The sequence below is a fragment of the Pristis pectinata genome, chromosome 18, assembly GCF_009764475.1.
Source record: "Pristis pectinata isolate sPriPec2 chromosome 18, sPriPec2.1.pri, whole genome shotgun sequence".
Lineage (NCBI taxonomy): Eukaryota > Metazoa > Chordata > Chondrichthyes > Rhinopristiformes > Pristidae > Pristis > Pristis pectinata.
In genome coordinates, this window is record NC_067422.1 from 16,071,114 (window position 1) to 16,095,466 (window position 24,353).

At 39.4% G+C, this 24,353-nt stretch overlaps 1 protein-coding gene across 1 annotated transcript in view; it reads left to right on the forward strand.

Moving 5' to 3' along the window:
* nploc4 (NPL4 homolog, ubiquitin recognition factor) overlaps positions 1–8,771 on the forward strand; it is a 57,014-nt gene extending 48,243 nt beyond the window's left edge. Inside the window, exons 17-18 of the mRNA XM_052032659.1 lie at positions 1,920–2,022; positions 4,175–8,771. Coding sequence (XP_051888619.1) covers positions 1,920–2,022; positions 4,175–4,332 — 261 coding nt within the window. The 3' untranslated portion in view covers positions 4,333–8,771. The remainder of the gene's footprint in view (positions 1–1,919; positions 2,023–4,174) is intronic.
* Positions 8,772–24,353: the final 15,582 nt, after the last annotated feature.

Genomic DNA, 24,353 nt, shown 5'->3' on the forward strand with positions numbered 1-24,353 from the left:
ACATTCTGTATCCTAACATCCGGATTTGTTGTACTTCTATTATTCAGTAAATTATCCTGACTTATCACCTGCCTGTCATTCTTGCCATCCTCAATGGATTCGTTTCTATACACTTTCTCCCTCACCTTAGCATCTTGTAACCTAGCATCCTGGTTACCATCCCCCTGCCAGATCAGTTTAAACCCTCCCCTACAACTAAATTAAACATTCCCGCCAGGATATTGGACCCTTTGGAGTTTAGATGCAACCCATCCTTAGCAAATAGGTCTTGCCTCCCCCAAAAAAGGTCCCAGGTATCCAAGAATCTGAAGCCCTGCCCCTTGCACCAGTCACTCAGCCACGCATTTAACTGCCAGAGCTTTCTATTCTTCCTGTCATTGATACGCGACACGGGTAGTAGTCCTGAGATTACTACCCTTGAGGTCCTACTTTTCAACCTTCTCCCTAATGCCTTGTATTCCTCCTTCAGGACCTCTTCTCTTTTCCTACCTACATCATTGGTACCTACATGTACCAAGATTTCTGGCTGCTCACCCTCCCCCCTCAGAATATTCTCGACACGGTCTGTGATATCCCGTACCCTGGCACCAGGGAGGCAACACACCATCCGAGACTCATTATCGCTATCGCAGAATCTGCTATCCGTACCCCTTACTATCGAATCCCCAATAACCACTGCATGTCTCTTCCTCTGCTGGACCACTGCATGTCTCTTCCTCTGCTGGACCACAGTATCAGACACGGTGCCAAGGTCCTGGCTGCTGAGGTCTTCCTCTATGAAGTCATCCTCTCCAACCGAATCTAAAATGAGATATCGGTTTTTGAGGGGGACTGCCACTGAGGTGCTGTCTACATAATCTTTATAACTCCTGTCTATCTCCTGCTCGCTCTCCCTAACCAACCGAAGGTCATCCAGCTGCTGCTCCAGACTCTCAATCCGTTCCTTGAGGAGCCGCATCTCGGTGCACTTTGCGCAGATGTAGTTATCAGGGAGTCTGGTCGTCTCCCAGGGGCCCCACATCTGACACTCCAAACACAATACTAATCCCAGATGCATACTGCTGAATATCACTGAGCTCAACACTAAACTAAACTAATAACTCACCCCTCTCTATAATCTCGCCTCTTACCCGCTCTCGCCGAAGCCCGTTGAGCCAAAGCCCAACCCACTCTGCTCCCTCACACTCAGCTGCCCGCTCCGACGCTGCCCGCTAGATATGCTCGTCTGCTTTTTAAATCGCCCGCGCGCTTCCGGGTGACGTCACGCGCCTGCGCAGTCACTCGCCGCTGTCCCGAACGCTAGAAAGAGAAAAAAAAAACCTCGTTTGGACATTTAATAGTTCAGTTCTGAGTGGGTCTTGTTCACAAATGCTTTCTTGTACTTTTTGTAAGAAGAAAACTGACTATTTAAATAGAATATATACTTTGGTTCCATTGTTGGAGGTCTGAAGTACAATTATCCAAACATCAAGACAGAGGCTGTGCTGCACAGCCCGAATACTGTTATAAACTATCGGTTTTGATAGAATGTCAGATGACACAATGATGACTGAGCTGCTGTGTTTATGCTTTATCTTCCTTCTGCATTTGTAAGTTGATTACTTTAACTACACACAACACCCCCCCCCCCCCCCACCCCCAACCAACAAAACACCAGTTGCCATTTGAGTTGATTCTAAAGTCTCATCTGTTTTGGTTTTCTAAAAAAAAAACTTAGCACAGCAAATCTAAATGTCAGTCATTTTAGAATTAAAACCTGCCTAGTTATTTAAAGTTGGCTTATAAGTAACTGCATTCAGTTGATGGTATTATAAATAGCCTATTTTTATGTCCTCTTTCACTTGTGTCCAACAGCATTGACTAAAATATGCATCAAATATTTTTGGGCCCAAATAATCTCTGTTCTGTATTCTTAACAGGATAGTATCAACTTGCTCTTGGAAGCAGTGAAAACACGGAATGAGGAACTTGCCCAGACCTGGAAGAGATCAGAACAGTGGGCTACTATTGAACAGCTCTGCAGTAAGACAAATGAAGGGATGGGTATTGGCGGTAGTTTAAACAATTGTAGAAATGTGCGAGTTGCTGAGCAATTGCATCATTGTTTCACACACGAGCCCATTAATGTGCATATTCAGAGGTAGTAAACACAGTTATTCTATAATATCTGGAATCATAATCAAGAATATGAATTTCTTGCACACTTTCTCATGATATGGTGGCCAATGAATTAAAAAATAGATGGTCATTAAGTAGGAAGTGAAAACACTGTGTGGCAGCAACTAGATGAATCCCTTTTTAACCTATTTTATTTAAATGACCCTTCACAAATGAGAGAGAGTGAGTAGATAAGGAGCAGTTGTGTTCTGGCTTTGATGATCGATGTCTCTTTGTAAGTCTGATCAAAGTTGGAGCTCTTGAGTTAGGAACCAGGAAATTGTTTGGTTACCACTCTGACCCTGTATTTGTGGAGATGTGTGGAGCATCAGATGGAGCCAAGCTGAAACTTTGTTTTCTTCCAACCCACTTGTGTAAGGTCTGGGGTGGAGGCCCAAACCTGAATGTTAGCAGCTGAACTAAAATGCTAGAAGGTTCATGACATTTTGGGAACTACATCTCACAAAGGAATCAATTCCTTCAGGGCACAGTGGCCAGTGTAGTGTTTATGGTAGCTGGCTCAAAAGTTGGAAATTTGAATCCCACAAAAGTAAGATTTGAAATTGAATTCAATAGATTGATTTGCAGGCTACTGCCAGGAAAGAATTGTTGTGAAAGTTGGCTCACTGTTCAGAGTGAACCTGCCTCCACTGCCTATTCTGTCAGACATTGCCGCAGGTCCACATTACATGGTTCATTCTTGATGCACACTCAGTTAATCTATTCACTGAGCATAATATCAAAATCTACTAATTGTCAAGCAAACCAGGGCTGGGGAAAGAGGTAAAAAGTGTGTATTTCTGGGATGCATTTTGCGATATCCCAAACACCATTGTGGCCAATGAAATACTTTAAAATGTAATAAAACAGAAAATGCTGGAAATATTAGCAGGTTAGGCAGCATCTGTGGAAAGAGAAATAGGATTAACATTTTGGATCGAAGACCCTTTATTGGAACTGGGAAAGTGGGAAAATAAGTCACTTTTTTAAAGTGTAATCTATGTTGTAATGTAGGATGTTTGCCAATCTTGCCTGCATTTCAATACTAAGTAAACATTGTTACATCAAAAAGAATTTTTAAAAAAGATTCAAGTAAAATTGGTAAATGAGCTATCTTTCATTTTCCCCCAAAGTGTTTCTCTTTTTAGGCTTCATTACAAAAACCTGACATTGAAAGAAAATCAGCAACATATCACTGGACCTTTCTAATGCAGCCCTTAAAATAAATTTTGGGTGTTATGTAAGAGGCTTACTCTTCAAATGGTTTGTTCTTGCTTAGTTGCTCCATTGACAGATTTCTGAATGGTCCATGAACACTATCTCATCATTAGTCTTTTTTTTGCACTATTTATTTATTTTTTGTAATTTATGGTAACTTGTGTCTTTGTCTTGCACTGTACTGCTGCCACAAACCAACAAATTTCATGACGTATGTCAGTGATAATAAAACCTAATTTTGATTTTGCAGATTTCTTAATCGTGGTTTCCCATTTTCCCTGCTTTTTGGATTCTGTAGTAGTAGATACATGAGATGGTGTGGAGCATACTCAAAGTCTAAATACTGTTTGACTCAACTATGATGTAGTGTTGCCCTTAATTTGAAATCTAGCATTATATTCAATTTGCATAAACCTACACTAGGGGTAATTTATAGTAGCCAATTAACCTCTTACAAGCATGTCTGTGGGATGTGGGAGAAAACTGGAACTCCTGGGGAAAACCACAAGAACGTGTAAATTCCACACAGACAGCACCCAAGGGCAGGATTGAACCTAGGTCTTTGGAGATGTGTGGCAGCAGTGGTAATTGCTGTGCTGCCTATCAGTATCATAATTCTGAAACTCTGAGTATATTTTGTGGAAACTCTGAGTATATTTTGTGCCTGTGTCTTGCTGTTAGTCTTGGACTTTACTTCACCTAAATTGATTTTATGTTGAATGCAACAGCTCACACACTTGCATGTGTATACTTTAATGTTCTGTGGTCCAGTTGCTAATTGGTAGCTCTCTGTTTGCAGGTACAGTGGGTGTTCAAGCACCCAGTGCTTCAGATTTTGATGCAATGGGAGGATCCCAGCAGTCTACTCCCACAGCTATGTGGTCCTGTAGACACTGCACCTTCATGAACCAGCCAGGCACTGACCAATGTGAAATGTGCAACCTACCCAGAACCTAGTCAGCAGCAAATGAACGCCTAATCTAGCCCTACCTTTTTGACCTTTTTCCAATATGGTAAGACGACAAGGTGGCTACCAGGACATTTTGGATCCAGGAAGGAAATTCTACAGGTGAAATTGTACTCTTGAGATCTGCCTGGACTTTATTAATAGATATTAAAAGGAAGCAATTACTAAATACAACTTTCACTTATTTTCTTCCACACTTTAATTGAATGGTTTCTGAAAATGTTCACTATTTGTATAAAAAAAATTCTTAAATGGGTAATTTAAAGACACTTGTTGTGTTCATTACATGATATTTGGAGCTAAAGTCTCAAATCCAGCTTGGCAGGTGTTGGCTAGTGAAAGTTAGGATTTCCAATGCAGTGAATATCTCTCTAAACATAACTATCTCAAAAAAAATACCAAAAAATGTTTTGCTTTTTGCTATATCCAATATCAGTGGTTGTAGCAGACTGAAGATACAGAGCCATGAATATATGTTACTGCAGTAATTATTTGGAAGAGGCAATAGAGATTTCAACACTTGAGATAGTTACTTGATAGCTGTTACTTGTTTAGTTAATCCATGACAATTTCCACAGCCTTGAAAACAGCACCTCCTCGTTGACAGTCTTAGAACTGTCTTATAATTGAATGTTAACATTTTAGTACTGAGTTAGGCTTGGTGCTTAGAACATACTGTACATGGAAATTTAGATCAACTTGAAATACAATATTAACTAGCATTTTAACTATTCCTTTTTAAAATATTGGAAAACAGAGTTAGATGTATTTCAGTGGATTAGAGAATGTAGGGGGTTGGCATTTATATTGGCCAGTATATAATGTACAAAACATTATATATTGCTTTAAGCTAATGTCCAGTTGCCTATTGCACTACCAGTATTATTCTGTTTTGGTGAACTATCCTGAGGAATTGTTGGGATGTAATTAAAGGTTTAAAAAAACCTTAAAAATATTATTAGTTATAACTAGTATGTGGATTAGAAATTGGTACAGATGTATCATTACAGGCTTGAAAATCAGTTGTATGACTTGTATTTTATTTTCATTTGCCAAGGCCAGCTTTATAACAACAGTGTGCTAGAGGAACTCAGCAGATCTTTCTTTTTCAATCTTTTTATACATTTTCAAATTAGTACAAAATAATATATATAACATTAGTAATTATACATATGGTGCAGAGAGATCAGGATAACAATCATAACAGTTAAAATATATAATCACAAGGAGTATAAAAAAGTAATCTAGACCTCCAGTTCTCTTATTAAGTGAACAAATAAAAAGGAAAGATTGAAAAGAAATGAAATTTAATTATATGAAAGAAGAACCCCCAAATCACAAACAATATTGATAATAAACCTAAAAAAAAAACTTCAAAAAAAAATGGACTGATATTTCTTCAATTAAAAAGAAAAAGAAATATTATGTCGTCAACTCTGCTCCTCCGTATTCAAGGGTTATTGAGAGGGATCTGAAAAAGGTCAGCTTATATCATATGGAAATATTGAATAAATGGACTCCAAACTTCCTCAAATTTAAGCAAAGGATCAACAGTACCACTCCTAATTTTTTCTAAGCTTAAACATGCTATAGTTTGGAACACAGCAGATCGAGCAGCATCTGTGGAAAGAAAGGAACTGTGAATCTAACCTGATGCAGGGTTTCAACCTGAAATGTCGCCAATTCCTTTCCTCCAACAGATGCTGCTCGACCTGCTGAGTTCCTCCAACAGATTTTTGTTGCTTCAGACTCCAGCATCTGCAGTCTCTTTTGTCTGCAGCTATATTACAAATTGGTTGAGGAGACTGCAGTTCTTTTCAAACTGCGCAATGAACCAACATTTAATTTATTCTTTAAACTGATTTTAAACAAAAGTAATGACAAAAAAAAGGTGTTATGGTGGATGAGATGCTTCCTTTACACCCTGATGCAAAGGATTTATGACTGTGCCTAACACCTGGCCTTTAAACACATGTTCAGTAAAGTTTGTGAGGAGATTTTCAGCCACTCTTCTGACATGTACAACAAGCATCTCCTGAGGAATAAAATTGATGTCCTACCTTCCACTGACAATGTATGGGTATGTACCTCACAGATGAGAGAATAAGAATGGGGGTTTTGTGCCAGAAGGTTAGAGTAGCCTTGTATAATATGGCCTGATGCCATCCTTGAGTAGGATTGTATTTTGGGTAACAGAATAATTTGCCTTATACTTGTAGGACCATCTTTTGCCACTTCTTGATCATGATGCCTATCAAATGCTCATAATATGGCATTTTCAGAATTCTTTGCCTCTTGCTTTCAAAAAAAAAGCTAACTGGAAGTGAAATGTGATTAAAATAGATAGAAGCACAATATAAAAACAATTCCTAAAGTTTGCTGTTTGGTCTGTTAGCTTTGGTGCTCATGCAGTATACTCTAATCTGGAAGTTTGTTTTTCCATGTTGTTTAAAGTGGGGGAAATCGTATCTTCTAGATAGTTAGAAAATTTGATAAGATGATGAATATGACTGTACAGATTTCTGGCTAAATATATTATTGTTTACCTGGAAACTAGTAAGAAGTTAGTATGTCTCTGCTAGACTTAATAGTGCAGTATAGCTTGAAATATTTCAGCGACCTCAAGTTCTACTCAAGTGCTGATCAGAATTTCTTCTGTACATCTACTGTTGATTTAGACCAGTGAGAAGGGACGTAGTATTTAGTGTATATTGGGAAACAATCTGTATTGTGCTGAAACAAAAAGATGAACAATTTACAAGAATTGAGATGAGTGCTTGTTCAATGAAAACTTCTTAATTGTGAGCAGAGGAAGCACTTGAATTGATGTAGTGATATTTGGGCCAGTCATTTACACATCCTGATATCAATAACTTCAAACTAGTTCATTTCATTTGCTTATAGGAATAAAAACAGAATAAAACTGCGAAAGAATACTACTAAAAGCAAGTAAGTTAAAGACCAAACAGTTGGCTGTAGCTGTTTTTGTACCTCTGTTTTTAAGTTTGCCACGTTCAGATGTCTTGGGGTGAAATGTGAGATTCATTATTTCAGTTCCTGGTTAGTGAGGAGATAAAAGCCCTCTTTTACCAATGTCATAAGTAAACTCTCATTAATTTAAGTGAAGCTGAAATGTTTCACTCCTTTACCTGCTGTGGAAAAGAGAAGTAGGACTTTAATAGTTAAGACATTAATGCAACCAACTTATCACATGTGCTAACTAGTATACATCTTGATAATGAGGTGGTTCTTGCTGATAAATGGAGACTCTTCCCTGGAAGATAGATTCTTGGGTAAAGGTACTTTCATTGAATCATAAGATAAGTTTCAATCAAATGTCGGGTGTTGTAACAGCCTCCTTTAAAGCAACCATATGCTGTTAGCTTTGTGCATGTCTTTTATTTACTCAAATTGTGGCACAATTTGATGGGATTCTGCAATATGCACAGTTAGAAAATAGGATTCCATTGCACATCCATGTATTTACAATCTTTGCATTACACCTCAAATATCTCAGTAGGCCAGAAATGCATTGTAGCTTTCGCTGGTTCATAAAAACTGATTTACTTGAACATAAATATCTAGGAAAAGTTTCCAGAGGCCATGTTATTTGTTCACATTATTATACAGTGTATTTCTATTCAAAGTTTTATTTTGTGAATTACGAGTTTATGAATTATGAATTCCATTTGGGCAATTTAAGTAATTTTAATTAACTCGGGAAGGGCCTTGATGCGGTGGGGGAAATTAGTCCGTATTAATGGATTTAAACCAATCTGTGAATCAAAGGGAGTACAACACATCCCAATAACAACAACTGTGGTAAATCATACAGAATTTAACAATTCAGCAAAACCTATCAATTGCAAGATTGAAAACTTGTCTATTGCACTGGAAACTACAATTAATTTCCTTTTTTTGTTTACAAGTTTTGCCATAATTTTTGTTTCAGTCCTGGTGCTCCCTGATTCCCATTTTCACAATGGCTTCTTGTGGTATTTTCCTTGCCCCATCCCTGAAGGACGTCTCCACTGCTTGATTTGACCATTATGTTGGCATTGGCCACCATCTCTGTCGCCATGATTAACTTTGTTGTCGTTAGTTTTATAAATTAAACATGACATAACTGCACAGGTGCTTGCACAAATCCCAGTGCAGGTTTAAATACTTACTTACATCTTCTAGATCACAAGTATGATGCGCTTGATCCAACCGTGCCCAGAGAAAGCTCTTGCCTGGAACATAGGTCTTGGAGGCGTACGTATGGATAGTTTGGATTTGAATGTCTAGTTAAATATGTTATCATTCAGGAGATGAGGGCAAATTATAATCTGTCCAATACTTCCACTGAAAGGCAATTGCATGGAGGCAAGAACTTTCAATGCAAGAAGTCAAGGGTCCAAGGTAGGTTTCTGCCATTAACCCGCTAAGAACAGAGCAACCTCAACAGGGTTGGAGTGCAGAGTGTTACACAATTAAAATTTTGGGGATGCACGATAAAAAATTAATGGATTGTCTCTTAACGATGTTAAGTAACTTAATCTGAAGCATTAAAATCTGTGAAGTTGGACACTGACATTCTCAGTGCTGGAACATATTCTGACTGATTTCAGGCATATTTAAACTGTCATCTGAAGTTGTGACTTCTGCAGTGGCTGAATGGAAATAATAATAAAACATAGGTTCTATGTGATGTTGCCCTGTGTTTATTAAGCCTTAGACTACCAATAGGGCAAAGCAGGAAAGAACTTGTCAAAGTGTTTTTCATGATCTCAACATTCATAGCAATTTACAGCCTATGAAGCACATTGGAAGTATTGACTCCAGTTGGGGAGCCCACAAACAATAATGACCAAATAAACTGTCATAGTATATTTATCACCAAGAATTGCTTAATAGAGAGAGGCTCAAGAATGGCAGAACCAACCACTTGTCAAAGTAAAGAGCTATTGAAACATTGCTGAGAATCTTCTGGTATTCCATAACACACTGTAAATGGAAGTAAGGAAACTAATATGACTTGTTCAAACTTGATGGTACTGATGATTGGCAGCATACAGTGGAATTCTTTAGAAATTATGAATCTGTTTAAGAGCACAAACACAAAGGAAGGCTATGTGGCATCAGAGTAGAGCCATCTGTGTTTTTAGTCTAGACTTGATCAGTTGCTTCAGTTGTGAGACTGAGTCAGTTGCGTTGTGAATTTATTACATGTTCAGAATAAATGCATGAACAACACTGACACATTAATACAGATGAAACTTGCCATTGTTAAAGGTGTTCTCCTTCACATTTCAGTGATTAATGTGTATAAAACATCAACAGATACTACTAAAAGGATGAAATTCCTTCATTGTTGTGATCAAATTCAAAATGGCTGCATCATGAGCCCAAAACCAGATGCAGTGCCACATCAAATAGTAACAAGTTAATTTGATGTGAAGGGATTTACAATATCCTGAGTGAATTGATGAGGTGTGCTAAGTGCAAACAGATTTTTACAGCCCTTGAAAGAATCATCCTCTCAATTTTCACCATGCTATTCTAACAGCTGTTACAGAGCTTTTAGATACTGATATAACAAAAATGATTTTATTCCAAGCAAGAGAATGCTTTAAAATAAATGCCCTGTGCATCTGTAGATTTCTCTAATCCAATTTTATGGAATCTTGCATTAGAATAAATCTTTGGGGGGGGGGGCAGTATTTGTTGTAAAATACATTGAAGTATTTCTGATTAATGGGCATCCTCCACACATTGATTGTGACTAATAAGTACCATGTAATGTTTTTTCCTGTTATTTCCTTACAACAGTTGTGTTAAAGATTTTACTTATTTGTACAATTTCACTTTTCAAAAAGAAATCTCCACATCAAAGTTTTTTTTTGCCTCTCTCAAGAGAAACAGCTGGTACACAAGCATGCAATCCAATGAAAATAGAAAGTAGGCTTTTCTCATCCAAGATTCGACACAACAAATGTTTTGAAGCACAGTCATAGATTAGAATTTTCTGGACAGCAGGATTTTGTGAATGTCAACGAGATGAATTACTATCAACTCCATTTTGATTGGTGCCTCAATGTTACTCAGAATGTAAAGTGAATTTACCTTGGTCTGCACTGAAGGATTTCATCCATGACAATTTAGCCTTCCAAATTAGTATTGTATCAAAGTAGATTATTACTCATTCTCGGGGTGGGGCTTAAACACAATGTTTGCAACTCATGAAGTGAATGCTTTTTACCAAGTTAAGGCAGTGTCCTTCGCTCTGAAGTCCAGGGATGTGGAGCTCGTTTAGGAACCAGACAGAAGTTCATAATAATTGAACTCAAATCCATTTTCCACCAGATGAAACAGATGCATTACATTATGATAGGATATATAACTGCTACTTTTAAACCTCTGTTCTGTAAAACCTTCTTCAAAACCAACATCTTGATTTAATTTTGAAATAACTATCACATCACAGCTCTACTAATCTCTGCAACAGGAGTCAACGATGTGCAATACAGATCATTGTCTGCATTAGCAGAACAATAAGCCATTATGAAATTTTCACTTTTTTTGTAAGAATGTTGCTGCTGTATTTTATAAGGAGTTGTGGATTATGGAATTTGCATTATTGGAACTCAACAAATAATATATTCTTAAAGAGACCATCTCCCACTGTGCTGAAATGTAGAGGTTGAATGCATTGTATAGTGCTTGTTTCCGCTAAGCAGCAGTCTAACCAAATTAAGTCCTGAAGAAGGGTCCTGACCTGAAACCTTGACCATCTATTTTTCTCCACTGATGCTGCCTGGCCTGCTGAGTTCCTCCAGCATCTTGTTTCTCCCCCTTCTCCCCCCCCCCCCCCCCCATATTAAGTGTATGATAACAAACTTGATGGACTTCTGTTTAATCCCTCTGTTTAATTAGAGTGCAAGAGGAAATGTGGGTGAATGTGAGGGTTTGAAATCCTCGAAGAATGAAAAGTTTAATTTTAGAAAATGGATTTCTTTCTCATATTCAGTTATTTTGTAAAGTTGAAAGCTTCCTCTTCATCAAGGATGTGGAAGACACCAAGCACAGGAATTCCCACCTGTGCCAAGAGGGCACCTGGAATGCTGTGGCTAGGGCAGAGTAAACATCAGGTGGGATTTCAGTTCCTACTTGCAAATCAGCAACCCCAACCCCTGTTGCCCACAATCCAGAGCTGGGGTATAACAATTCTTGTATAGCAGTTCAGTAGGGATGGGGTGGAGCTCTCTTCCTTGTGTAGCTTTCAAACACTCCTGATACCCTCTCCAGTTGCACAGTGGCCACGTGGAAAATATGTGGAAGCAAACAATGAGCATTGAGCCATACAGCAGGGCTCCGAACTTGCAGAAGAGGGATGGGCTGAGCGTTGAGGCTGATAATTCTGCCAACGCTGCCAAATACTTATTGGCAGTATCAAATTCTTCCAAGGCTCTTTGCAGTCTTAAGTTGTCTGAGCTGCAACATTTCAGGACTAACGTGCTACGTGTTGATTTCATTTTCAAGTTTTTTGCAAACCAGTCCTGAGTTTTTACTGATTTGGATAGTGAATGTGTGCTCAGCTTTGAACTATTTCCTAAACTCATTTTGCAGGAGCTCTTTATGGTCCACTATGAGAGTAGACTTTCGTCTGGCTTGGCTCCCAGCCTCTTGCTGCTCATTGTTTCTGATCAGTGTATTAATCTCCTTTTTTCCCTACCCTCCATTCCTGCTGAATAATTTGAGATTTGAACTGTTTCCCGAAGTTTCACATGGGGTTTTCTGTGTCACCTTTATTCCTCATGCTCTTTTAAAGGACTATTTATAAATTATATTCCATTTTATAGATTTGTCATTCCTCTTCATTTGCTACAATGTTTGCATTTTATTGGGTTCAATTAGAAAAAAAATTCTCCCTTCTGTATGGCGTATACAAGCTAAATCTGGATGCACAGTAATAAAACAGTGGAACTTAACAGTATGCCATCCCAATAGTCTGGAGCATAAATGTCCTGGGCTCAGTGCCTGGTATCAGTTAGCTTTCTCAGATGAAGAAATAGTAATTGGCTAAAAGTGGCCCTCGCCATGTCTAGGTTATTGTTCCCTCCCTGATCACTGTCCACTGAACCTGTTGCCAGGTACGCAAGATGAGATTAGCTGCATTATCTTTGTGGTAGCAGCACTTGGCATCTAAACACTAGTGAAGATTGACTATTTAAATGAAATGCCAAAAAGCAGCATGTTCCTTTGGAAAGGCACCCTGACCCCAGGAGGCATGATCTTTTTTCCCCCTAATTAGCAGCAGCATGTGGATGACTGTTGAAGGAAGCTTGCTCAAAAACATTATATTGCAATATACTTCAGTATAATGAAAATTGTCTGAAAATATCACTGCTGATACAGTTAATAAAGTATTTTCACTTTATTGTGTGTTTATTTTCTCCTGCTTTTCAAATGTAATTATACCAATTCAATGAATGGAGAGTTCTTGCTGAATCTAATATTCCAAATTGAAATGCCAATACATAAATCCATCCTTCTGGAATACCGGATAATTGCACTAGGGTGTCAGTGCCAGCTCAATGCTTTGGCTGAGAGCCACCCCAATTCTTGGACTGACTTTCTGAAGCAACTTGGAATCTGCAAACTTTGAAACTGATCTATACTCTTAAGTCCTATATGCATCTAATAAAACACTCACCCCTCATGAAGCCCTCTCAGCTGTCTGTGTTATTGTTTTCTCCTGCTGGTCTAGGCTGGGAAGTGAAGTTTATTTTTTAAAAAGGAAACTTTAAACATTGTGCACAGATAAAAGTAAAATGAAATGTTTCTTCTGCTGGTTAAAGTGCAGTGCTCAAGGTAAAGAAAAAATAACTGCTATATGGGAAGGCAAAAGTGCCAAAGGCTGGAGATTTTCAGATGTTGTATCAAAGGGAAAGACTGAGGGATGACCTGAAGGTCATCAGGGTAATGGAAGGGTTTGATTGGGTACACATTGAAATATTTACAGGGAATCCAGAAGAAAGGCTACAAATAAACCTAAACACTGAAGCTCCTGTCAGAATTTTTTTTCGCCGGAGGAGTGGTTCAAACATTGAACTTGTAATCAAAGCAAGCCATTGAGCTGAATGGCTTGGATCCACTTAAGGGGAGGCTAACTAAGCAAATGAAGGAGAAAGGAATTGGATGAAGATGAGTGTGGTGCTGAGTACATTCACCATTTGTCCTGTTGGGCCATTACTCTGTTGTTGAGTTGCTTAGTTAACAGATGAGCTCTTATTTTGTACTGACCGTGATTTGTGAGTGCATTGAGCAGGTAGATCTTATTGATGCAAAAATGGCCTTTGAATCCTCAAAATGTGCTAGGATCTTATGTGTTCATATTTATTCGGCAGGGTTTTGAGTGGAAGCACTAACTGAGTTAAGTGAGTCCCACCATCTCATTGCAATGGGCAGGCCTTGGGTGAAATTTCGACATATTAGTACCACTATCCTGTTCTTTCTCTGCACTGCAGAGCTACAGAAGGGGAACGGTCCTTTTGGCCCACCTAGTCCACTCCACCTATCAGTTAGCCATTTTACACGAATCCTACGTTGATCCCAGATTCGATCACTCACCTACACATTGGGGGCAATTTACAGTGGCTAATTAACCTGCCAAGCTGCATGACTTTGGGCAGTGGGAGGAAATTGGAGCATCCAGAAGAAATCCACATGGAGAACATACAAACTCGACATAGACAGCTCCTGCGGTCAGGATTGAACCTGGGTCTCTGGCGCTGTGAGGTAGTGGCTGTGCTACTTGTGTCACTGAGCTGCAATGAGATTTTCAGGAAATTACATTTGTCTTGGGGGAGTTAGGATCAAGTGTAGTCTTGACTTTAAGTGAAGCCAGATTCAGAAATGAGATAATTAGAAGAGATTAATGTACTGATATCATTCCATTGCTATTTTATCATAGATGAGCTTTAGTGAGGTTATCAACTCACAATGAAAATATATTAATATTTTGGAAACTAGTGAAAATGTATTATTCTGTAACTACTCGCTTCGAATGTTGACAGAGGCGTGCTACAGGCATAGGATATTTAATATATAGATTATTGCATTTTACTGCAGAGGGTATAGCATAAAAGAAGCGTGGGAGTGTTCTTGTGTTAAAAGTTTGAGCAGTATGGTATGGATGTTACTTTAATTACTCCGATACAACATAAGCAGATAAATCTTTTTAATGTAGTTTCAGAAATCTAGTTCAGTGTAAAAGTCGTCATTTTGGAGCAGTACCTGGGTAACCCAGCACTGCCAGAAATGTCTTTTTCTGGTGAATTTCCAACGAGGTCCCTCTCATGCTACAGATTTGAAGAGCAAAGCAGATCCTCTCCTGCCTCTGGTTAATGTTTAGCATGAATCTCTATCACTAAAATAGAAAATCTAGTGATGATCACGGTGCTGTCTGTAGGAGCTTGCTGCGCACATATTGGCTGCCGAAGTGACTTCATTTTGAAAGTATTCCATTGATGGCCAAACACTTTACATCAATGTATTTTTATATGAAACGTTCGGTATGCCAACACATTGAGTGTAACATTAACTTGCTAGCTGTATGTGGTTTGTGTGAGGAATGTAAGTCATTACCTAAATTTGAGTACAGATAGTTTTCAGGAAGACGCCAGAAATTTTAGGTATAAGGGTATAAACAAACCTTCAGAGGGCCGTCGAGCATTCCAGAGCAATTGATGGAGCAGGATTATTTGATGCTCAGATCAACCGCCAAAAGAGATATTTTGAAATCTGCTGAGTAATAAAATCTATGAATACCTTGATGCTAATAAAATCTAATTGGAGTATAGTCTTTTCATTTAACGGGTTTGCTTTGAATTAGACTATCAGGAGCGGCACAGATGCGAATTATTTTCCCTGCTGTCCAGTCGTTGTCTCGCCGCCTCTCTGTGCGCTGTAAAAACGGGCGAGTTTCATTCACCCATTAAATTGCCAACATTGCATTCATCGAAGGATTCTGAAAAACGCCCCAAGATTTTATAATTTAATTGTTTTTTTTTGGACATTCGTAAGTATTGGTTGTTGTATTCTTTGTGTGTGTGTGTGTTTTTTTTCTGGACGGTGGCCTCAGCGCAAAGGATACAGTTTGATTTCACCCTGCAGGGAAGTCGAGAGCTGAGAGTGAGGGACCTGGATGGGTTCCCGAAACTCAATACGAACAAAATAAGGAGCATCAGCAGGTGGTCCCATGTGCCAGATGGATAAGGGTATGAGGATAAGGCCACGGGAGATGGATCGGATCGTGAAGCAAAGACCAGGATTTCAGGGCAAAGCAGACCACTTAAAAGAAAATTGTACAATGCATTTTTTCTCTTCCTGAACCAGCAATGTTTCTTATGTGGAGGCTTTTCCCAGTATCTCTCAACACGATGAAACAATTAGGAGATTATTTAAAAAAAACTTTTAAAAAGTACTCCTTGGATCACTGTAGTCTCTATACAGCGAAGCCCAGGGTTCCGAGAGGATTTTAATTCTGGCCACATTAAGTTCAGATCTTTTGACAGCAGCACAAACCCTAATAATGCCCCCCCACCCCCAACCTGCTGTAGGGGGAGTATTCATTGATGTTGCAATTCATCTCCAAGGATCTGAAAGCAACGTTGCCGGGGTATTTACTGCATGGTCCTCTGTCGACACGTGTTTCATCTTAACAGAACCCAGCACGTTTCCAGGGCTGTATTCACATTGTCGACCCTCCGTCCAGAGGAAGGGGGCGGGAGACTCAGAGCCGCCGGACTGGGGCTGAGAGGAGCGGCGGCAAATAAGCCCAGGAAAAAATTAGTTGGGAACCGGGCTGTCATTATTTGTAGGTTAGTTTTGTTTTAAGTAGACTTGAAGAAGCAAAGTGAAAATTACAGAGCGGCGGTCGTGTTGTTCAAACTCTGTTTCAATCAAAGCTGAAGTAATTAGAAGGTAGAGTTTCGGGGGGGGGGGGGGCGGGGGGGAGAAGAGGCTGTAACATGTATTTAAGGTGAAGGTGGGTGCGGATCACTCCAGCTCCTGCACAGTGCGCAGGGGCCGGTGCTCAGACCAGCGAGCGGTGTGTGGAGTGAGCTCAGACTTAAAGCGAAACATTTCTCTTGCAGATCCAGATGGAGAAGTTGATGTTTCTGCTGCTCTTGGCTGCCGTCGTTTCGGCTCAGAGGAACCGAGGATGGGACCACAGATCAGACGGTAAGGATGTCTAAAAGCTGAGTATCAGCTTTCCCGGAGCAGTCGACTGCTGTGAGCAAGGCTTTGTTTCTGGCGAGGTGCAGTGGAAATGTGGTCTCCCGCGTTATTCCCGGAACAAATATGACTATTTGAACCACTCTGCCCCTCCAAGGGCTGACTCCTTGCAATGTACTTGACGTTGAAAACTGATCTCTCCAACTCTCAGTCCAAACCCTAGATGTGCGCCAGAATAGGATTAAAGAAATGGAGAAGACATTCACGGAAAATTCATTCGCGAATTTCTTCATAAATACCAAAATAATAAATTAAAATCAATTTTTTTTTGCGTTAGGCTACACAACTCTAGTAACCAGCAGAGAAATGGTAGGAATGCTGGATATGGCAATACTGATACGTTCAGTGGTAGGATGCTGGTTTTCCCAGCCGCCCGTTGCTCTGCTCTTCCCCGTCAGGTTATGAAGATGCACAGTTCTATTATGTAAGCGGGTATACTGGCAGATTGGGGGCTCTCCTCAGTAATTGCCCTTATGGTGAATTCTACAGTTTTCAATGTCTGTGGGTGGAACCAAGAAGAGGTGAGGACATCCTAATAACTGTGTGAGCCTGGACGAGATCTTTCAGTGAGCTGAGTAGAGAATTAGGGTTATTTTGTAAGGAGTATATATTTCTAATTATATCTTTTGTGCGAATCCTTCTATTTTGTTGAGCTCTCCACAGAATGGCAGGTTCAATGATACTATCTTAAAGGTGCTTTAGTACTGAGCAAAACTTTATAATGTGTTAATATTTATTCCTGTTACCTATTATGGGGTTGTAATCAATATTGACAGTCAAGAAATAAATAGCAACAAAGTTAGAAGATTGGTTAAGCAACGGGAAATAGATTAGTAGCGAAAAGTTGTCTATTGGACAGGAGGAGAGTCTACAGTGGGTTTCTCTATTGATTACACTAGGCCCACTGTAGATTCTTGATATACATTAAAGATTTGGACTTGGGTGAACAGGGCACAATTTCCAAGGATGCAGATGATACAAGACTTGGAGACATAGTGTGAGGAGGTTTAGCCTAGCAATTAGCCAATTAGCCTAACAACCAGAAAGTCATGGGACGTAGGAGGAAACTGGAGCATGGGGGGAACCTCACACAGTCACGGGGAGAATGCTGAAACTCTACATAAACTGCACCTGGGGTCAGGATTGAACCCAGATAGCTGGCATTATGCAATGGCAGTGCTAACTGTTGTGCTACTGTCCTGCCCACTCCTGGATACATTTTAATGCCTCAGTGCAATGTTTTAAAAAGATTGGTATCAACTACAGTCTGCATCACCTCTGAAGTTCACTCCAAGTAGAAAAATGAAAATGCAAATCTGTTGTATCATTGTCTCCTTTTTGGTAAATGTATTTTCCCCCCAAATTTACCAAATTGTTGCATGAGTATTGTCTTCTCAGGAACTGCCAGATTACAGGAAGGCACCAGCAATAATCTATGAAACTATTTATAGATAACTTGTGCAAAAAAATGAGACAATACAAAATACTTCCTTGGTAATCTCCCAATAAATGAGTAACATGCTTAACAAGTAAGCAAGAAAAAAAATCTCCCTGTGGTACTCTGGAATATATCCAGATTTTTTTCTGTTTATGATGCATGCAACATGAATTGTGTGCCAGCAACACAGATTCCTATCAAACCACGATTACTACAAGTTTAAGACAACTGCCAAAGTACTGGGGGTTTATTTTTACTACTTAGGAAATGGGAATGATCAACTTGTTTAATAGGAATAAGGTGTGTGATTGATTGCAGTGTTAGACTTGTCTGTGTAGCAGGGTCAGTTAAACAGTTCCTATTTAAAACATGTTTTCTAAGGTGTTTTTACACTATAAAGCTGCACTTGATATTGGCTTGCTCCCTCAACTTCAAACTAGCATGACTTTCCCCACCCTCATTCCAATCAACTCCGCACACTTAGTGTAAAAACGAAACCTCCCCATCTTAATGAACACAGTTATCATTACTTTATAATATGTTATACAGACCAACTTTGGGGCTATTAAAATTGTGGTAGGGTACAGGATGCACAAAAGCCAGTTTGCTTGCTGGAAGCTCCCATAAGCATCAGAGTGGTAATGACCAAATAATTTGTTTTCAGTAAACCTGAGTGAGGGATTAGTATTGGCCAGGTTAACTCCTTTGCCTGTCTTCAGAATAGTGCCAAAAGAATTATTTTTCCTCCACTTGTAAGAGCAGACAGGGCCTTGGTTCAAGCAAAAGACGTCTCCAACAATTCAGCACTCTGTCACTACTTCACAGAAGCAATTGGTTCAGTATTGTGTTCAAGTCTCTGGAGTGGAACTTGAACTCTTTTGGCTTGGAGGTAAGGTTTACCAACTGAGCCATAGCTGACACTGAAATATTACTGGCTGCCAAGAAAAATACTTATAATGAACAAAATGAGCCAGATGTTGCTGTGATGGAGCAGCTGATAACTTGTGCCATTAGTTAAACTTCCTTAATGGCACTCAAGGTTTTTAATTTTTCTTGCGTGCAAAACTGTTGAAAGTGTGAATTGATAACTCCCAGATCCCAAGAATTCCTTCCTTAGGGGCAGATGTAGGAGAACACATGCCAACCAAACAGGGTTTTCCTGTATCCAATCAGATTGAAGGATCAGGAAATAAACAGCATTGAGATCTGAAGGTAAAGTGTAAAACTGCGGTCGGTGAACTCAGTGTCAAATCAGGAATGGAAAAAGATGGAAAGGAGATTTGGATTAAAAGAGGCAAATGAAAAGTAAGTTTTACGTTAGGGAGCAAAGAGGAGATTTTGTAGAAAGCATGGAGGAAAATGAGAAAATTACAATAACAGCAAGAAGGAGACATAAGAGGAAGTCCTGATAATGAGAAAAAGAGGCACAACAGAAACAAGAAGAAAAAAAGAGGGAAATAAGGAGCATTAACTGGACATTGGAACCATATTTTTCATCTCTTTGTAAAGGATAAAAAGAACTTGCATTCATGTAGCAACTTGGCATCTTGGTGCTTCACAACTAAAGGAGAACTTTTGAAGAGTAATCAGTATTGTAATATGGGAAATGTGACAGGCATTTTGTGCACAGGAAGCTCCAATAATATGGTCGGGACTTTTATTTTAGATGTTAGTTGAGGGATGAATTTTGGACTGGAAATGTAATGAATTCCCATATTTTTCTTCAATGGGATGTTTTACATCTGCTTGAGAGCCAAACTCAGTTTAACATCTCACCTGACAAATGAGGCTTCCGAGTGCACTTGCTCAATACTGCACTGAAGTATCAGCTGCAGTGCCAGTGCTAAGCCAAGACAGAGTATTTGTAAGCCTGAGACTGTACACAAGGCCACACAGATTTGGTATTTTTCTAACATTTCTTATTCAGGTATAAAAGAAAACTGGACAGAAAATACATGAACAAATTGCAGAACACAGGGGTAAACAGAACAACGATTAACATTTGACAACATATAAAATCAGCACGACTATTTCTTTGTCTTCATGCTTGGTGATTTGACATTTGTTATGCAAACAAGTAAGTACTGGGTCTGACCATGAAGCGAATGCATTGGGATACTGACCTAGTCAATCCATTTAAGCTGATTACAAAATGATACAGCACAGGAAGACAGTCATAGACCACCTTGTCATGAACAGTCGAAGGTGCATTGCAGAAAGAATTCAATAGCTTTCTTTAGCCGCCACCTGTGATCACATTAGTGAGCAAGTTATTCCCTCCCCCATCCAATGCCAGGTGAGAGAGTAGCCCACCATGCAACTAAATGTTTGGCCTGTACAGCTCAGTTACATTAATATAAAATGTCACATATCAATATTCTATATTTTAAAAATCCAACGTATTAACTAAGATCAAATTCATATGAACTAAGCAACTATATTCTGTTAAGACAGATATTGTATTTAAAACTTGAGGTGGGAAGAACAAGTTAATCAGATATTAGTTTGGAGACTGGATTAGATTTGACTAACACTGACATCATTTTACTAATTTTAGTCTTAAATTGATTTAATTAAGACCACGACTTAGTTCTGATTCAGATTGCCTGTATTTTTGGTCCTTCCTGATTAGAAGTAGTCAAGTTTGGATGCACTCTATTTTTATAACTAGCCTTTGCATCCTTGCTAAAGTCTTGTGAAAAGATTAAAAAAGACTTTTTCACCTCCTGACATCTGGTACATGACTGGAGGTAATAAGTGTGTGATAGAAGGAATGAAATCTTGTTCATGCCAAGCAGAAGATGTTAGAAATGGAATCTGAAATCTTTTCTATGTATTGCTTTAAGTTTGATTTATTCTAGTCCCTGCCAGGAAGGTTTGTACCTCCTATGAATGATAAAAGGTGGGTGTTTTGTAAGCTAGAACATATCTGTCAAATCTCAAAAATAAACCATATTTTAATAGACTGGGAGCTTATGCCTGCTGTTTTTTGTTAGTGACAGTCAGTGCAACTTCCAGATGGCACAAGCAGATTAAAAGGTTAAAGTACACAGTAGGAATGCTTTTAGTTTCTACCTGTACCCAATTAATTTTTAAAGCATGGAGATTGACAGTTGTCTAAACACAATGTCACAGCAATAATGTTAAGTGCAGATTCCTGAAAAGTTGTTCTTCAGCATTCTAATGTTTGAGGTTGCATTTACTGATCTATTTCTGCTTCTCCGGGACTGGCTGATGAATTCAGCGCCAAGTAGGACCAAGCGCCCTCTGTTTTTAATATTCCACAGCTGGAAGATTGTGGTCAGCAGCTGAGATAAACCATCATTCCTCAACATCTGTAAAAGAAAAGTTGTTAATCCTTGAAGCTGGTTTATCCCATTCCCTGCACCTGCACGCAAATAGCACTTCCTAATCATCTCCAACTGTCATTCCAATGTCCCACAAAAATCCAACAGGCTAAATATCTCGTTTGATTTTATTCCTTCCCACAGAAAAAAAAGCATTCTTTTTCATCTTGAAAGTCTGGTCTCATTCGCATTCGACCAGGTGGACAGCAGATGAGATATTTTATCTGCGCACAATCTAATGGAAGTAGGTGGTGGTGAAAGGTTTAATGCAAGAGGGAGGAATCAGACAAAATATTTTTTAGTCTGCTTTAAAGTAGGGATGCATTTATCACATAATCCTGATGCAGTGGTTTTCAACTTTTCCATCTGAGTGACCCAGAGCAAAGACCTTTGAAAGCATTGATCTATTCCACTATTTATACACTCCAATGTCACCAATTAATGCTAATAAGTTAACAAATAGTGGAAAATAACCTTGGCCCTCCAACGATCTGAGGTCAGTAGTTTGAAAGCCCATATGTTCAATAAAACAGGATAGTAATCACCTTCCTGGGATCTCTTGCCTTGATCTCATTATCCCAAGTCTTTTGTCTACATTTTCTTCACTTTAAAACTGACTCCAGATGCAATTCATGAGCCCCTTGAATGTGGAATGCATTTCTCAAGGCTGATACAGTGAACAGTGCGCTGCATTTTTACTTTATGTCAATTCCAAGCACAAACCAGACTGAAGATAACTACCATGAATTTTAAGCAGTTATGAAACAAATATTCTGGGTATCTTCCCTTGAAATGTGACCAGTGTTGTAGCTGGAGGTATGTTTATGCCTGTGATTCCTTATAAAATCAGGTATCAGAGACAGCTTAGAAAATATTAGGGCCTTTAAAATGCTTGGATGGGCATGTTGAAATCCCTAGTGTCAACATTTTAGGATCCTTAGCTGGACTAGCCATGTAAGTGCTTTGTCTACAACAGCATATCAGAAACTGGGAGTCCTATGATGAGTGATTCACCTCTTGACACCAAGTTACAAGTCAAGAATGAATAGCGTACACTCCATTTGCATGAAGGGCATTTAAACGACACCATTCTGGACAAAGCACCCCACCTGTCTGGCACCCCCTCCACCAATTGTAGACTATAGCCATAGTGTGATCAGATAAAGGACCTGCTCCTGTATGACCACCACGTAGTGCTGTCAAGCTATGCATTACTCCAAGTTAATTTTGACAGCACCTCCCAAACCCATGACCTCTGCCTCCTAAAGCGATACAGGTTCCCTCCAAGCCAGAAACCATCCTGTCTTGGAAATCTATCACTATTACTGCATCATCGCTGAGTCTAAACCGTGGAAGCCCCCACCAAAAGGTGCAGTGGGAGCACCTTCATCAGAAGGAGTATAGTGGTCCAAGAAGGTGTCTCACCACCACCTTTACGGATGGGCAATAAATTCCCACGTGTCATGTATGGCAAAAAAAGTTCAAACAGAATCAGTGTACAGATTTGTGAGCCTGTTGTATTTATACTGAAATAAAAAAAGAAAAGGGCTGGAAATTCTCAGCAGGTCAAGTGGAATCACATCTGCCCTTGACTTTCTGGTACACAGACAGGGCCTTGACTGTGATTAGATAGTGGCTGTATGAGCAACATTGCATTTCTTTCACATTTTAATTGTGTCATGTTTTTGCTCTTTTAAGCCAAGAAAGTGAATATGCGAGGGTGTGCAAACCTGACCAATGTTCTGGACAACTGGAAATTTGCCATCGTGACTCAGATTAAGGACCTGCTCTTAAACGACCACCACACAGTCCTCCCGGATTATGGACGGTATGTGTTTGGCAAAGAAAGAAGGAGATTGCAATTTTTGTAACATCTTTCATAGTTGCAGGGTATACAGAATCCTTCAGAATTAATGGAATCTAGTTACTGTTTCAATCCAAGGAGACACAGTAGCTGATTTTTGGAATGCAGACGTTAGTGTTACTGAAAGCCAGGGGCACTCTTCCCGCACAGGAACACAAGAGAATGGAAACAGGAGTCAATCTCTTGTGCCTGCTCCACCATTCAATGGGATCAAGGCTTATCCACGAACATTAATATGACGTGGACATTTGAAATCTCCATTGTCAACATTATAGTGGGGTGGTGGAGTTACCATTGAGCACAAGCCTAACTGGAGCAGCCACACAAATACTGTGACCACTGAAGCTTACTAGAGCCTGTAATAATATGATGTGACAGGGCAAGGATCAGGTACAATCACATCATGGTTGCCTTTGGTGGATTCAAGTGCCCACTGCATGTAGAGGAGGAAATGGTGGAGTGGAGTTCCCACAGGTGTGTGATTGGGGAGGGAGAATGTAACATCGACTAATTGCGATGGCTGACTCTTGAAAATTTAAGTATGACCTTTGGACTTTCACTGCACCAGTATATTTCCCACATTAGAGAGACCCAGGAGCATAGATTTAAACCAATAGACAGAAGGATTTAAGGCAAGTTGAAAGAAAAATTGGTGTAAGTTTGGAACCACTGCCTGAAAAAGTGGTGCAGGCAAAAAATCCTCATTACAGTTAAAAATTGCCTGGATGAACACTTGATGTTCTGGAACCAACAGAGCTATGGACCAAGAGCTGGGAAGTGGGATTGTTCAGGATATCTCCTTTTCTGTCGTCATGAACTTGATGGATCCATGCCGACAGAAATGGAGCTTCTCTTTTGTGAATTTCAATGATTCTGTGGCCGGTGGACTCCGTCTGTCAGAGCTGAGTCTTTTGCCTTTAAAGTGCAGGGTGGAAGCAAACTTGGGTTACTGGAAAATTAACATCTTCTGTAACATTCATAGTGTGACAGTTGTCAGTGTTGCTTGTGTAGTTTGTATCTAATTGTTACAGTTGGGCACTGTTTAATAGAACACAGAAATCTCCAAAAAAAATCCAA